This window comes from Megalopta genalis, chromosome 7 (genome assembly GCF_051020955.1).
Source record: "Megalopta genalis isolate 19385.01 chromosome 7, iyMegGena1_principal, whole genome shotgun sequence".
NCBI classification, from domain to species: Eukaryota; Metazoa; Arthropoda; class Insecta; order Hymenoptera; family Halictidae; genus Megalopta; species Megalopta genalis.
In genome coordinates, this window is record NC_135019.1 from 19467925 (window position 1) to 19485344 (window position 17420).

The window sequence follows — 17420 nt, forward strand, 5'->3', positions numbered from 1 at the left end:
ATTAATCAGAGTGACGAAACTGCGGGCCAATTATCGATGCTGCTCGAAGGGGATACCGTGTACAGGACGTGGCAATTAAGAAATCGGTAATTATACTGTCGGTTTGATTTATACCGCTCGTCCGTTTATGTGTCCTAATAATACACGAAACTTCCTTGATCTGCGCTTATCGGACACTTTCACTACTGCGATAAACTATCGCAGTTCTAGTTATTCCGTTCTCTTCTCTGTTTTATAGGCGAATTTTTCCGTGCTTGGGAATTTTAGTGATTGAATTATTTCATTCGAAAAAGATTCGCGACAGAAACAATTTTATTTAATCAAAAACAAATGATTGAATTTCTTTTAGATCTGTAAGAGGTTGCGTATTTTCTTCATTTTAGGAAAATAGTTTCGTATCGGAGAATAAAATTATATCGTAATTAAATTACATTTGCTCGACCAATCGGAGAATTCAGTTGTATATTAATTGTATTAGACACGAAGAATACACTAAACTGTAAGATTGGTATACTTGTTTGTCGAGTGAACAATTCATTGATATTATTAATATTATTGATATCGATCAATAATTTGCAGTTATTGCGTATGTTTTTAAAATAGTCGGGAAACTTACCGAACAGATACAATCAATCTTACAAGTACTCCCAAGTTCCATTGGGAAATGTGTCACTGTGATGTAACTTTCGCGTCGCTATCATAAAATTAAATCGACCGCCTCTGCGACCTGCTTTTTAATGCGAATAATTAAGTGAAATTTGCACAGCACTTTATCAATTTACAAGATAGTACCGCCCCTGACAACTTAATTACGCACTAATATTACTATAATTATTACCGCTAATTAATATTTTAACTTTCCAGTAATCAGAATTTATTGCACACGTTGCAATTTATTTCGAGACCGAAGACGTACAATGCAATCATTGTTTAATATTATCCATTGATACAATTCAATTGTTAACATTTATGAAACCCATTCTAGCGATCTATTAAAAAATTATTTATTTATACTTTGTACATGTACTTTGTTACATGTTTATATATTAAAGTATCATATTAAGTCAAAACGATTAAACATCAATTCTTGATATATCGGTGTTTAAAACTAAAAGTAGACGAAGCAAAAGACGTGTGTCATAATTAAAATCACTAGTTTAAATACAAAACTGTGAAGAAATTAGAAGAATTGAAGAATATTAACTTATTAAACTTATTAAACTGACTAACGGAGGAAATACATTTTTATGGGATTTAAGTTTCTCACAATTAGCTTAGGCAATATTTATTTTGCATAAAAATCCACAGTCCGGTCATTATTAATGAATCATCCGTTAATGGAATTCATTGACTGTATTAAACTCGGGTTTTCAAATATCGATTAACAATGATCGATAATCGGGAAAGTATTTCAAACAAGAATTCGAACTCGGAAAAGTAAATATTGAATTGTCCTGTCCACTTTCCAGATGTGAAATGAATTAGGGGACACACATTGGCTTTCATTCAGTTAAACGAATCGACTTTTTAATCAGCAGAAAAGGAATGTCCGCCGTTATTCGTCCACTTTGCTGGCGAACGAGTGCATCAATTTCTATGAAGACCACCAGGGCGCCGGTTTTCCTCGGCGATAGTCATCGGGCGCGTCGCGTGACATCACTGTTTGCCACGAAATTATGAATGGTGGGGAAATTGTTGTCGGCTCGCCGAGGCACTTCAATTGAACTCACTTGAATACGGGTGACATAGAACGCGGTTTCCTCGAGAGCCATTGTAACTCGCATTTCGTCTTAAATGATCGTCATCCTGTGTTCAAGCTCTCCGTCATCTCGAAATAGCATCAACAAAAAACCATCGGAATCTTCTGATCTATTAAAAGATAATTTGTCGCAATCAGCACATTCGCCGCCACGTTACATTTCCTTTTTTACTTCTTCTTTTCTTTCATTACATTGCAATTACAACTACGATTGATTTACTCGCGTTATTTTTAATAGATTGTCATAAAACAATGCGATCGGTTGAGCACATTTAATAAAGTAAACTTGAAAGAGAATTGCCCCTTATCCAGTTTTTATTTTATAAAATAAATCACTTTCATGTCGAGGTGTTAAAGAACGTATTATAATATTATTTTAATTCATATGTGTCTATTGTTATAATGTACGAAATTCAAATAAAGCGAATTTGTCATGTTGTGTAACACAATTTAAATCGTTCTAATTACATAATTTAGTTTTATTATTTCAATTAAACTGTTACTGTGTGCGAACGAAACGGCCGCAACAGAAAACTACAAAATTATCATAACGGTCACATACGACGATGACACGATTCTTCGCACATTTTCAAAAACAGATCGTTTTTGTTACAATACATCTGCCTAAAGCTAATTTCATTGGAATTTACAGATTCTAAAAGCATTAGAAGAGTTGAACAGCATTTCTCCTCTTTATTTTCATCGAATCGTCGACACTTTGATTCTGTGTATTTCTGGCGTTGATAATTCAGCAGCGAACACGATAAAATAATAACAAATGTTTGTTTTCACTTAGGTCACCGAATATATCGAGGTAATCTTCTGATATTTCAATAAATGTTCCGCGAACCCGACAGAAACTTCTTCGTTCGTTATCGACGGTGCATTAATTATTTCACTTTTCTGTTGCAGCAGAAATGTGTGAAGGCAAGGGCTCTCTACGACAATATTGCGGAAGCTCCCGACGAATTGGCTTTCCGAAAGGGCGACGTGCTCACGGTACTCGAGCAAAATACTGCCGGCCTCGAAGGGTGGTGGTTGTGCGCCCTGCGCGGCAGACAGGTAATTGCCTCGTCTAACAAAATTTTTCAATGTTCGCATTGTCCGGTGAAACAGAGCGGGCTAAACAAGTCCGTTCGTAGTCATTATTCATCGCGCCCATAGGCGTAGTTGACCGAACGAAATATATACGTGAAAACATTTCATTGAATCAACGAGTACCGAACGGTTTAAAAGTTCGAAACAATGATAACGATTCGTTATTTCAAATTTTGCATTTTTCACCCGCAAAGTCTACGATCGGAACTGTAAATAAATAATTTTATTTTACGTCGTGCACGCGTTTTTTAAGATAAAAATACTTTACTCGTTCGAAAAGATTATAATTTTTTTTTTAATTATAATATCTCACTTGTTAGAAAAATTATACTTTTGAGAATAAGATATTCGATTCATTGTAAAGACTGTTTAAAATATTATTTCAGATAGCGTTATATTTCAAATATACTGAAGCAAACAATGTTCTACGAGAACGGGTTTCAGAAACAACGGATAACTCCGCCGTTTTTGTACGCTTATCGCTGTCAAAAAATCGTAAAACAAAGCTGGAATCTTACATTTGAGCCGTTTATTTTGAAAGTGGCATAAGTCACTTTGTTTTTAAGTCGATATATTTAAGGGTTTGCGTTTTAACACGTTTAAAAATATGGATGCTAACTTTCGAGAAGATTTACTTGTATTTGTTATCTCAGAATACTGATATTTTTCTCAGTATAAATAATTTCGTATAAACATTAAAAAATCACCACTTTTCATTACGGTGAAGCGACTTAAGCCACTTTCAAAATAAACGGCTCATTTATATTCTCTTGGAAGGACTAAGTCTTTTATTTTACCTATAACAAAAATGATCAAACTGTAGCAATTTTTTAACGATTCGGGGTGATGTATCTCCCTATAATGTGAAAATTAACGTTTGACGGAGTTCGCGAAGCATGCTGAACGGGAGACACGTGAGCCGACGTATAGTCGTTGGCCGGCGCATTATTTATGCATCTCGGTGTAATGCGCTTCGCTCATCCGCGATGAAACGAGAGGGGGATGGCGAAGGGAAGGCGCGGCAGCGTGTCTCTCCCTCCTCTGCGACACGTGACACGGCATTATTATCGCGGAAATGGGACGCGCGCGGCTGCACCGTTACAGTCTCCGATCTAAGATCTTCATCTGCGGCCTCGGATACGTGTAAAGACTCTCAGAAACGCCAGGAAACGAGCCTCTCGCGCTGCGACCCGGCCGCTGGATCGTTTCCGCGTTCGACATCTGCTCCAAAGATTCCCGCGAGGGTTCACGACCTACGGCAATCTCGTCGCTCGTCTGCGACTTCCGCGGGCTGCCCTCTGTCGAAGGACACCCCTCCTCTCTGTCCCCTTTTACGTCTTTTATTTGATGCGATCGGTTGAAAGGATGTGCCCGATGGAGCACTGTTTTCTTATCGTGTCGTCGGCTGGGGTCGCTTCGAGTTCAATATATGTGTCATTAGGTCCTAAAAGGAGTGAGTTCGGTTGCGAATCGATCAATCGGTTTTGAGATTCAGCGGTACTTGTTTTTACGGGAATGAATTTAATTTAACGCGAACGGCACAACGTCGAACGATATAAAGTCTATATGCAAAATAATTAGCTTTTTTTAAAAAAAGGAACACTTCGAATTCACCGTTGATGGATAACGTAAAGCATCGTTCTGCTTCTGTGATAATATACTGTTAAGATTTTGCAATCATTTTCTATTTATTCTCGTGAATATTAAGAACGAAAAAATATCCCTTTATTGTATTAGAAACGAAGCTTTGTAAACATTTCACTTAAATCCATACAATACACTATTTATCATAATAGGCACTCAAAAAATCTATTTACAGGTTTTTAATTTTTTGTTAACCATAGATTTCTTCAGACCATGTACAAATTTTTTAAATCATATCTAACCATTTTGCACTGAAATATTCAAAATTGCTACAGAGATATGTCATTGCAAAGTTAAAATAGCTTTTACTAACTCATAAATATATATATATATATATTTATGAGTTAGTAAAAGCTATTTTAACTTTGCAATGACATATCTCTGACATATCTCATATATATATATATATATATATATATATATATATACATATATATAATTAATATAATTATTAAGAAATAATATATCTCCATGTTGTTTTATTTTGCTTATTTATTTTGAAGTATGCATATCGTACGACGAAACAGATTTAAATTGCCCCTACAGAAAAAGAGAATCTTATCTGTAAACCATAATTAATTTTATTAATTTCAATTATTGTTAATTAATTTTAATTAATTAATTCTTATCTCATAATTCATTTTTCTCCAAAAATGTACAATATTCTCAGAACGAAAACGAAATAAAAATAATATTACTTCCTCTTGATCATAAAAATGTATAATTGAATCCAATATAATTAATTCTATATTAAAAACTTATTACACGCGCGTGTAGCTTGTTAACTTATTAACTTTAACTCAATTGAAGTTACTTGTCGGTGTATTCGTTAAAGAATAAAACGTTTAACTTCAGTTTCATGCCAGACTTTATTGGCTGAGAAAGTATTAGGAAAGTTGTTTCGTTCTTTCACGAGAAAATAAAAGACAATTTGTTAACGTTTCAGATAAAAAAAAACTTTCCGACATTTTTCTGCTTTTTTCAAAATCTTATCTCGTAGTAGCCCCGTCGTTTATTCGTAAAATACTGAATCATGTGCTTTTCTAACAAGCTTACAAAACGAAATTTTTTTTTAAAAACGTAACAACTTTCTGAACGACCCAATAACAAAAATTTAGTGACGAAATTGTAAACATCGCGAGGAAAAAAGCGCACACGAAAGAATTATTGTCCTCGTAATTCTAAACTCCCTCTCGGATTCGCCGGGAGCTGTCATTTGAAGTCACCGTTTCACTTCGGCAAGTCGAAACTCGACATCGATCCCTTTGGGCACAGACAGAAGGCACGATATAACACATGCGGTGTTCGTTGCAAAGAAACCGTGGCCACTGTTCTAACTAGAAATTGGAAAACAAGGGTGCAGCGTGCGGTGCAAGTTTACGAGGATATTACTCGCCCCCTCGTTACGGGTTACTGCAGTTAATCCCGCCTGTGTGCGTGTTTCGACCCTTCATCCGATGCACACCAGAAGCTTGGCAGCCTACTGTGTGATTGACAGGTCGAAAATAATTCCTTTGACTGGAATAAGACAAAGGCGTCAAATGAAATTTTTCCATGAAATTTCAACCTTCGGATATTCATCTCGAGCGTGCATTTTTCCATGCATTTTTCGCTAACACATTTGTTCGTTTCTGTTCGCGTTTGTGCAATTTTACGTTTCTGCAATGCAACTTTAGTGCAATAAGTCCCATTGTACGTACAAAAGTATAATAATATTTTTTGAAACATAAACCTTCTTTTAAAAAATTCTATGAAACAAATTATACAGGTTAATTACACAAAAGTTAATTATACAGGTTAAATTATTTAAAATTTATGGTACTTCTGAGAAATGTGGGGTTGCTAAGGTCATTTGAAGTAACTTTTTCCTCAACTAAAATACAATCCACAGCTTCTTGTACTAGTTATTAACAAAAAACAGTGACCAATAAGAGGCGAGCTCGGCTGATGCGCGCCAGCTGATCTCGCCTCTAATTGGTCAGTGTTTTTCATTAATAACTCGTAAATGGAGCCGCGGTTTATATTTTCGCTAAGGAAAAAGTTACTTCAAATGATCTCAGGAATCTCTTATTTTGCGGAAATATCATAATTTTAGGACACCCTGTATAAAACTAAATACATGTATAAAACTAAAATTCTAAGTCTCGTTACAGAAAACTTCCACATCGATCGTTCAAGCGATTAATTATACATGTATATAGACTGCGGACTTTATGCATTTATAATAAAAACATGTAGATCAAATTGAAAACAATAACAATATTAAAAGAATTTAAGAACATCTATGTAGCACATCTTCGACTCACTCAAATGATTAAAAAAGATATTCGCCAGTTACGCGTCGGAAAATTTCTATATAAATAAATCAAATTTATTCGATCGAGATGTTCGTTTGAATTGAAAAAGTAATTTTTCCTTCGCTTAGAATGACCGCAAACTTCCCGTGACACGAGCTAATAAATTTTGTCCCGATACCAACTTGTTCAAAACGAAGGAGTTGGGCGAAATTTTATTCGGATGAGAGATAACAGATGAAGACAAATACAATTTTATTCAACATTATCGAATAAGAATTTATCTACATAAAAAGATAACCGTATAAGATCTTATTCGAATAAGAATTTATCCGATTAAGAATTTATTCGTACAGGAATTTATATGGAAAGTAATCGATTTGAATAAAAATGAAGGGATGTAAAGTATTTTTTTTCGTAGTTTTGTCGATTTATTTTTGTTCCATGTTCCTTTTCAGAATTAATTTTTGTTTAAATGTAACGTAGGAATGTTTGTTGCTTTTCGGTAGACTTGATAGACTAGACTTCGGTAGACGTTGATGCATAACTAAATAATCTTTCTACGGCTGCACAGAAGGGCACCGGCAATGTTATAATTTTATAAGTAGAAGAAAACACGACCAACTATAATTATTAAAAAATTCCAATAATTCGCATTATTATTGAAATGATTCCGCAATCTCAATTCGAATAACTTATTCGAATAAAGAGAAAGAATTACGCGAATAATTTATTCGAATAAAGAATTACTCAAATAAACAGGAAGAATAATGTACGACGAATAATGAATGATCGTTGTTCGAATAAAATATTCGACTCAAAAGAATACATTCGAATAATCGTCTTAAATAAATATTTATTCGAAACGATTCGAGTGAGGCCCAAGTTTGTGCAAAACAACCAACGAGAGCGTGAAAATCTGTAAAAAGACGTACAGTTACCGGCAAGGATCTTAGCGATTTGGTGATCGGATCACGCGGTCGGGCCATTAAACTTGAATCGAACAGGAGAATTTATTCGAATCGAGCAAACGTTTCTATCAGGATCGGCGACGCGAACCGAAAGCTCACTGTCCGAAGTATCCGTTTAGGAGTCGAAGATCGAGGGAAGTACCCAGAGCCCGGTTTCGGGACACACGTCATTGACTTCGAAATCGATTTGTCTCGCACGTCCGCACGAAAATTAACGGCAGATGCGGCCGTGTTGCAAGCGGACGCGATCGAGCCCCGGTTTCTCCTTTCTCCGGTCGCGAGTCAATAGGATCCGTAATGGCGCCGGGGCTCGTCCCGACCCCATTGTCGTTTTTGGCCTCGTATGCCACGGTAAATGAACAGTTTTGTAGAGCTGGGTACACACAGAGCCACCGTCTGCCCGCCACGCCGCGCCGCGTTTCGAAAATGAACGCGAGCTCGCCTCCCGCTCGTTTGCGACGATCGTCGACGCGCGTCCGAATGACAGACAAATTCACACGGAAACTACGAATTATGGTAATTAACTCGGCCCGGCTTGTTGACAGCTGAGCTAGCCGTTCTATAAATTATGTATAATGTCGGTAATATATTTCGTGATTGAAAAATCGAAAAGATTTATTATTATGATTATTATCATTATGATTATTATTACGATTATTATTATTATCATTATATGTTTATTTATTTTGGCGTGGTCGCATTAACTGTGGGTATTGTATTTTAAGTAGAATTTGTTTCAGTATATATAAACGCGCGCGCGCGCGTAATTTTTCTAACTGTTGTCGCGTAAATGAAAAAATACATCCTCCTCCAAAAGTATTGGTATACCTGCTGATTTAGTATAAATTGTATTGTCGAAAGTACATACATTAAATTATAAGTGTTTGTCACTTACGCGATTAGTTCACCCGTTTATTGCATGTTGTTCATTGAAAATATATATGCTTTCATATTCGTATGAAATGTTTGCCAAATATGTATAATATGCTACAGCATGCATGGAAGCAAATAGGATCAGAAATCATAAGCAAATTAATAGAACGAGTGTCGAAATTAATTCATAAAATAATTAAATAACGCGGTTGATATATCGACGAAAAGAAAATTTAATTTTTTTAATTTAATTTAATTTAAATTAATTTTTTAATATAATTAACTTTGAAATAAATTGAAGAAATTATAACAATTTCCTACCGGTTTCTCAAATCTATTTCATTTTCTGCGCGAGTCGTAATACTTTTGGAGGAGAGTGTCACAATTGTGACAGTACAATAAGTTGGACGTAAAACTTTGTTTCGTCAGAGTGTGGTAGAAATGAAGGTAATCATTTTGTGAAAAGACAAATGATTTGCGTTAAAATCTGCAAAATTACGTGGAAACCTCCAAAATTACGTAGAAACAGCAAACATCACCTAAATAACCCCAAAATTACGTAAAATAGCCCAAATATTACGTAAAACATCTAAAAAATTACGAACATTTTTTGTGTGCGATCAAAAAATGTGATTACTAGACTGCGGAATTTTATGCAAAATAAAAATTGTCTACATCAATTGCTAGAAACAAAAACTAAATAGAAAGTTCATTTTTCATTGAATAATTGTATTAGACTGAAAATAATACAATGACATTTTAAAATTCTTTTAATCTCTCTACTACTTAAAAATGATACTACTCATTTTTGCCATAAATGCATAAAATCCACAGTCTAATGTTTACTACTATGAAGGAATTGAAAAGCAATTATAAAAACTTCTGTGAACTTTCTCTAACCTAGTTTCAATTTTAAAACAGATTAAATTTCAACAGATTAATTGAAAAGTTTTTTTCAAAAACTTGTTCAAATTCATGTTACACGATGTGCCAATACTCAACGAATTTTTACTACGGCACATTAAAATAGCACGTTTTGAACCGAAACCTCGAAATTTTAAATTGCTAGGCACGGTGTTGGTAAAATTATAAATAATTATATTTTACGACAGAGATGAGTCTTGGAAATTCTAGACAATGAAAACATTCAAGGAATTATTACTCAATTTCCAATCTGTTGAAATTATTAAAAAGGAAATTAAAATTTTCCTATTCTTTGCAATCGAAAATTTGTATTCTGCACAGAAATTCGCAGTCTAGTTATCGCCTGGAGATTTTCGTATAATTATTTTTGAAAATGTACAAAAATATAAGTTTTGTAATTTATTCACAAAAGGGTGAAGTTCATTTGAAGAAATACGAATATGATCTGCAAATGAATGCGTCCGGACTGCGAAACCGTATCGAACATCTTGTAAGAATCTCAAATATGAATTTCAAATTTCTGAAAGTAATTCGAAAACCACCCCGAGATGCGGTCAGCAGCTGCGGCCGTCACAGGGGTTGCAGACACAGAAGTATGTTACACACGCGGAGAACTTGATACGCAAGGAGGCTCGGAACTTCTCTTAGAATTTCGACGACGAGTGTGCGGGTTACACGATACCGTTCTTTTACACGGAAAGACGAGCTTCTCGAAATCAGGGAGACGAAACTTAGCCCCGGTCCGTTTATTTTCGTCGAGATTTCACGGAGTCGCAAGAAACTCCTCGCGTCCGCGAATGCGCAGACGGCTAATTGGAGCTTCCATTCGCCCCTAAAACTGACTACGATTTCAAAGTATCCTAGGAATGTTAAGATGCCTTTGGGAAATGCTCGCAATCAGGCCCCTCATCTCATTCATCGGACGCGTTAAGCATACTGAAAGAATTTTGGAGATTGTAGCAAAGGTGTGACGGGTTTTTAACGTTTTGGACGACATTGCAGGGGATGTTTATACAAATTTCTATTTTCGTTAACATAGTAATTCAGTAAAAATTGTTGCGATTGCTCTGATTCGAGATTTGTGAATTAACCTTCTAACCGCGAGAGAGTTTTCGACTTTTCAGTATGAAATCGCGAGCTAATATTATTTGTTACGTAGATGTGTCCTAAGGATTAGATTCAAAAGGATATATAAAGAAGAACGAAAAAAGATACAACCGAGGGTAACTCGTTGATTCTCAATTAAAATTATTATTATTAGATTTCTAACTCGATTGTAAGAAACAGAAATTGAATAAAATTCTTTTAATAATTTTAATAAAGTAAAGAGAAGATAGCAATATTTTTAATTTTTTCTAACGTATTTACACTAAGATGTTTGATCTACTCACTTTTATTATAAAGTAAAAAACTCACAGTCCAATTATTACTATCAAGAAATTAATGAAGAAATCCTTAACTCTAAATCGCAAATAATTATCTATTGAGTAAATGCTAACAGGTCTATACTTGTGTAAATAATTATGTAAATAATTGTGTAAATATTTATGTGAATAATTGTGTAAATATTTATGTACATAATTGCGTAAATATTTACATAAATAATTATGTAAATATTTATGTGAATAATTGTGTAAATAATTATGTAAATAATTATGTAAATATTTATGTGAATATTTGTGTAAATAATTATGTAAATAAATACGTAAATTCGCGTTTTTATGTAGAATACTAGAAAGAATCTGTTTCGATGTTTACAACACGGTGAATCGATTGTTGATCGTCGTTTTCGAAAGGAATCGTTTTGGTTCGATAAAGAAGCACATGTCTTGTTGGAATGCAATATCAGTGGCGAAATGTATGTACGTATTTCTTTTTCTGTTCAGGGCATCTGTCCAGGAAATCGATTGAGACTCTTGGTCGGCCAATATGATACAGGGGGTTGTTTGGTTGGCAGCAGGCCTGACCTAACCATTTCCGAAGATGGTGTACAGAGACATGGAAAACGGCGTAGCTGGCACGTCCAGCCAAACAGGGTGAGTCATTTGTGGCACAATCCTATTATTAAATTCGTGGAGCATAGAGAAACTTCCGCTCCCCTCCTTTTCTTTCTCCGCTTTGACGATATATTTTGTTTTGCTCGACATAGGAGCTATTTACTGAAAGTATTCATTAAAACTAAACATCGGAGCAACTAAATGTAACATAATTGAAAGCATTACGTACTCGGAAAAAGTCAGCAAAAGTTACATTCGCCCGAGGACGCAGCAAATCATTTACTGAAATATGCTTTTCACAACAAAGTCGGATTACCGCCGACAGAAACGTTGCACGAAAGATTGCTTTAAGCCGAATAAAATTTTGAACTATGAATCATAATTACTTCAAGTTACTGTTAAGTTAATTTGAATTCTGATTTAAAATATTTATTATAATTTGGAACGATACTTAATTTTAAACCACTCCTAATTAAGTTACATTTCAAATTATCAACAATTAACTCTCAATTAACCCTCAACCATAAAAGGATATTAATTAATAGCTTATTGGTTAGTTTCAAACATATTTTTCATACAGTGGACTCCATTGTAACCCTCCTCTATAATATTCAGACTTATAATAATGATAAATAAATATAATAATCTAATATTCAGACTTCAGATATTCACCTCTCTTTTTACCTCATTTAATCAGTTAGCTGTTTTTTGACGAGTATACTCGTCACGAAGAAATGGCAATATATTTTGTGTTACGACGAGTATACTCGTCCTGTGTAAAAATTTGCTGTTCAAATTACACTTTTAGTGAAAACTAAAATATATTCGCCAATTTTAAAATGTTTCGAATATTTCGAAGCCAAGACAAAGGAACAAATAAAAAGGCTATTAATAATTATTACGAAAAAACTGTGTACAATGTGTACAAATAGTTGTTTCTTCCGTTGCGACATAGTTTAGGTGCACACCTTTCAAAGAGGTTGCAACAGCTAACTGGTTAAATCTGAAAAAAGCTAACCGATTAAATGAAAATGAAATAATCGATTAATTTGAGAAACATTCTTATTCAATAAACCCAAAAATTACTTACCGTGTGCCCTCGCAAGATAAAACCGTTGCGAACCGATTGCTTTCGAAATAGAATTACAGCAGGTTCGTCCGTCGGCACAAACGCCCCTAAGCGGAATCGATCGCACGAGCACAAAAGAATGATCTCGAAGGATCCGTCTAAACATTCCGGGCTCCGGATTGCTCCCTTTGGTACTTCATCTAACTCGATTGGACGATATCGACGAGCCGATCTATTATCCCCGGAGGTCGCATTTTATTGGCGTTGCGTGCAGCTGCCGTCCGGCGTTTAATTTATTCGCGATTTGAAAAGACGCTGAAATTCATGAAGTTCAAGCCCATCGTCCTCCACTCTGTCCCATCGATCGACTTTATACGCGGTACGCGGTACGGACACACAATGGCGTCGTCGGCGGCAGTGGTGGTTCCATTGTGTTCACCATAACTCCTCCACCCCTGAACACTCCACCGGTCCTCTCCTCCCCCCCCTCTTTAAAGCCCCGGTCATGTAGGCTCGAGTTCACGTAGAAACGGGATCTGTCAAAATCAGCTGACGACCAATTCGTTTCCCGGGCTCTCCTTCTGGCCACTGACTGGGTGTCTGCTATTGGCGTCGCTCAGCATCTGTCACCAACGATCATATAGCTAACACCGAGAACCGATGAATTAGGCTCGGATAAATTTCGTTCCGAGCCACCGGCTAATGCTCTCGCAAGCAGTCGACTCTGTAAGAAATTTGATCGCTGTTCTTTAGGATTTTCAAAACTGTAGAATCGGGTATAATTCTACCTTATGCGAGACATGTGATATTCAAATGCTATGTTAATCTAACGTTCTTCTATTTGGATCTTGAAGACGATGTGACTGTACTTTATCGAATTGTGAATCTGTTAAAATTGTGTGCTTTCGCTGCTAAAGATGTTTGAATCGTTGTTACACGATTATTAGCGGATCTTAAACATTCATAGCAGAAATGGTTGACTAAAATAAGGGTGGTGAATGTTTTATAATTTATTACTGTAAGTGAACGCTCCCGAAGCAAATTACTGTTTTTTTTTTAAAAAAGCATTAACATTTTCCTTTTGCTTTCCTTCTGGTTCAGTTCATTTGTACGCCATCTTATAATAAAAATTGGGCGTTGCACTATTAGTGGCATTGTTATTTTTTACAGCTAATCTGCAAAATCCTTATTTACCGGAATTTCAAGGTTGATGGACTTACACAGATTGGCTTGTAAGACGTTTATGTTTTATATTTATGTTTTTTTCATAATCATCGTAAATATATTAGTAAATAAATATATTATAGTCGACAAATTGTGTATTATTGGGTAACGAGCGATAGAATAAAGTGAAATAAAAGATCTGTAAAATTATTACTTGAGACAATGGTATTGTATGCACTGGAAAAGCAACATACATAATCATTTTAAACTTTTTAATATTCATTTGGATTGCAAGATTTGATTTACGTCGCTTCTGCATTAAACGGCTCGTGTTAAAATGAACATTAAGAAAGTGATTGTTGTATCGTTCCAACACACGTGTCCCAGGATTAGTCGCATAATCGAGGTTTTACTGTATTTTACAATTCCTAGCGAAAACAACATAGAGAAGTATAAGAAAATAAAATAATAATATGGCTCAACTGCAAACTGATTTTGTTCATAGTTCATATCTATATAAATGCATTTTTTGGGATTGCGAACATGAAGTGTAATAGTGGAGGCTAACAATAAGCATCTGCAAAACATCAAACACTTTAATGTAAAGGTATGAATTTAAATTAAATTATTGTCATTATTTATTATTGCAGAATGCATTAATTTCATAATACATTTCGTATTACAGATTTTCAGATCTTTATAAATGTATAGCTTATAAAGCAGTTCAAAAGTCTCTAAACTCCAAAATTCGATGTAATTTAATACAGTTTTGATTTACTTATTATTCGCTATGTACTAAAATTCTGTTTAATTTCACTTTCTCGAAACTAGTCTACAAATATAGAAAATTGCATAAACATCCGAAATTGAGTAATTAAATCCCTAAAAAGCGAAACTTCAGTGCGACAATGTACAGGGTATCCTAGGTTTTTTTCGGCATAACTTTGCCAGCGTGTTCCACGAGCAAAAATAAGGAAAAAATATTATACTAACATATGCTCTTAAATGTTTTATTAAGGATTTATAATTAATAATACAAAATGATAATGAACTGGCGTTTCGTCGACAGAGCGTACGGACATCATCAGTGTTATAGAAACTCACATAATCTCATTGAAGTTCTGTGTTTATCAACAAAACCAAATGAAACATAACTAAGCAAAATAACAGTAGAACTTCTTAATGTAATAATAATGTAATAACATTTCAAGATGCCGTCCGTTATTACGATCACAGGTTTATCACCTAACAAAAATTCACTCTATCGCATTACTAAGTTTATTATCATTTTATTTATTAATGAATTCCTTAATAAAACATTTAACAGCATATGTTATGTATAACATATTTTGTTCTTGCTTTTGCTCGTCAAATACGCTGGCGAAGTTATGCCGGAAAGAACTTGGACACCCTGTATATATGTTTAACAAATCTAGAATTACGTGTCGATAAATAATGGAAAATCTGCTAGGCAAAATTAATCTGCAACGCAAGCGTGTACGCGGTGAATCGGCATTTGGCGTCAGTCCTCGATTCGCGATCTCCATTACGAAACTCGTGACAGATGTTAGCCGGCACGAAATGAAAATATGTGTACGTACAGAGACACGGTGCATTAATCACGCGACTCGTTGGATATTTAGTGCGCCGGGCATAATATCCGTCGCGCAATTTTCGCTAAATCGAGAACGCGTCGACGGTGTGTCCCCGCCGAAATCGGAGTCGTTTGGGGCCGTAGATACGATTATCGATGAATAATTACAGCTCTGCCCGCGCCGCGCAACGGGAGCGCATAGATATCTCGAATGCACGAGGGCCTATTCTCTAATTGCGGTGTAAATTCACCAGAACTAATTAAATCCGCGATACTTAATACAAGGGATTAATGGAACACGCCGAAATTGAGATCGACGAGGACTCGTCGACGATGGAAATTAATCGTTCAGCGATCCGACAGTGCTACCATGGCGCCGGAAAACATTTCGTTAAACAAAAATGATCAATAAACAATGCTTGTGATATTTGATGCGAGACATTAATGGAACAACTTGTATGAAATCGACGCAAACTCGACAATGATAGAAATTAATCGTCCATCGATCTGGCATCTTTCACAAAGTGTTTCGTCGAAGAAGAACGATTAATAAGCAATAAATAATTGCAAGAGATGCAGAAAGTGAAACTTATGGTCGAAAAGTAAGCAATTTCTCTGCAATTCATTCACCACATTGTTTTATTCGACCAGCATTCCTTCGGATTTATGCTGAAATATACAAATCGGTAACTGCCAATAAAATTGTGCTACCTTTTAAGAAACATAGTGTTTTAAGCGTCTACATATTTGAAAAAGATGTGACGACAATACTGTATTGTTTCTCTATTTTTCGTGGCGTTAAATAATTTGATGCGACGATATTGTAGCAACACAGACGGTGAAAATTTAACGCAAGAGTTAATCGAGAAACGTTGATATATTTTTCGACGACAAAATTTGAAAGGGTAGAAAACTACGGCCGTACATGCTGGGATTCCGTTCGATAAAAAATATATTTCCGTTGCACCACGATCTCGCATTTATATTCATTTCTCAGCCCGCTGAATTTCCGATTGGAATCCTTGAGGGCTCTATCCGCGGGCTGCCGGCCATAACTCAGGCTTTCTTTTATGTTGCCGTAGATTTCGATGTAAAGAGACGATGGAAAGAAAGGGAGAATAAAACAAAAGAGTTCTGTTCACGAGCATGTATTTGTTATTCAAATAGCCATACAAATAGGTACACGGGCGGACGTCGAAACTTATAACGTCGGGAGTCGAAACCGCGATAGTTTAGTAAGTCCGTGCAACCCATTGATTTCGGATCGAAACGATTCGAAAGTCGACGAACGAATCTCTTCTCTTTAGATTCTCAAAAAGTCATTTAATGTTATACTAGACTGCAGATTTTATAATAGATTTTTTAATTTATAATAGATTCGATATAATAGATATTTTTATTTATAATAGATTTTATGATAGAAACGGGCAGGTGAAATTTTAAACAATGAAAATATATTAAAAGAATTTCAGGACATTCATATATTATTTTCAACTCATTGAAATTGTTGAAGAAAGAAAGAAATATTTATTCGATTCATCTTTGTTACAGTTAATGGAGATCAGTTTTATTTTACACAAAATATCGTTCTGTTAATAAAAGTCCGTCAATGATTGATTCTACTGCATACACGTGTACGACAAATATTTAAGCTATATAATACAGGGTGTTCCACAATTATTTCAACAGCCGAAAATAAGGGGTAGCTGAGGTCATTTGAAGTAACTTTTTCCTTTGCGAAAATGCAATCTGCGGCTTTGTTTACGAGTTATTAACGGAAAACACTGACCAATGAGAGGTGACGGCGCGAAGTTCGAGAGCCCGCAGCACGAGGCTTTGACAGATGGTCGGGACGGACTCGAGCAGCGTTCGAAGTATTGAACAAATCACGAAGCGAGAACTTTCGGATTTTTTTTACTACGTAACAGTGATATTTTTAAGAAAAACGCTGTTCACCTTTACTTTAGAACGTCTGAAGAATATTTACTAATTTTTCGGACCCGAAATAGTAAGTAATTTAACCGTGACGGCCG

The 17420-nt window shown here is 35.3% G+C and overlaps 1 protein-coding gene across 2 annotated transcripts in view; it reads left to right on the forward strand.

Moving 5' to 3' along the window:
* Window positions 1-17420, forward strand: part of p130CAS (Serine_rich_CAS and FAT-like_CAS_C domain-containing protein p130CAS) — a 162121-nt gene that overhangs the window by 104248 nt on the left and 40453 nt on the right. Inside the window, exons 2-3 of one of the 2 annotated variants that reach the window (XM_033469348.2) lie at window positions 2672-2821; window positions 11450-11599. In XM_033469348.2, the coding sequence (XP_033325239.1) occupies window positions 2672-2821; window positions 11450-11599 (300 nt within the window). The remainder of the gene's footprint in view (window positions 1-2671; window positions 2822-11449; window positions 11600-17420) is intronic. The other variant, XM_033469349.2, reaches the window with a different exon arrangement.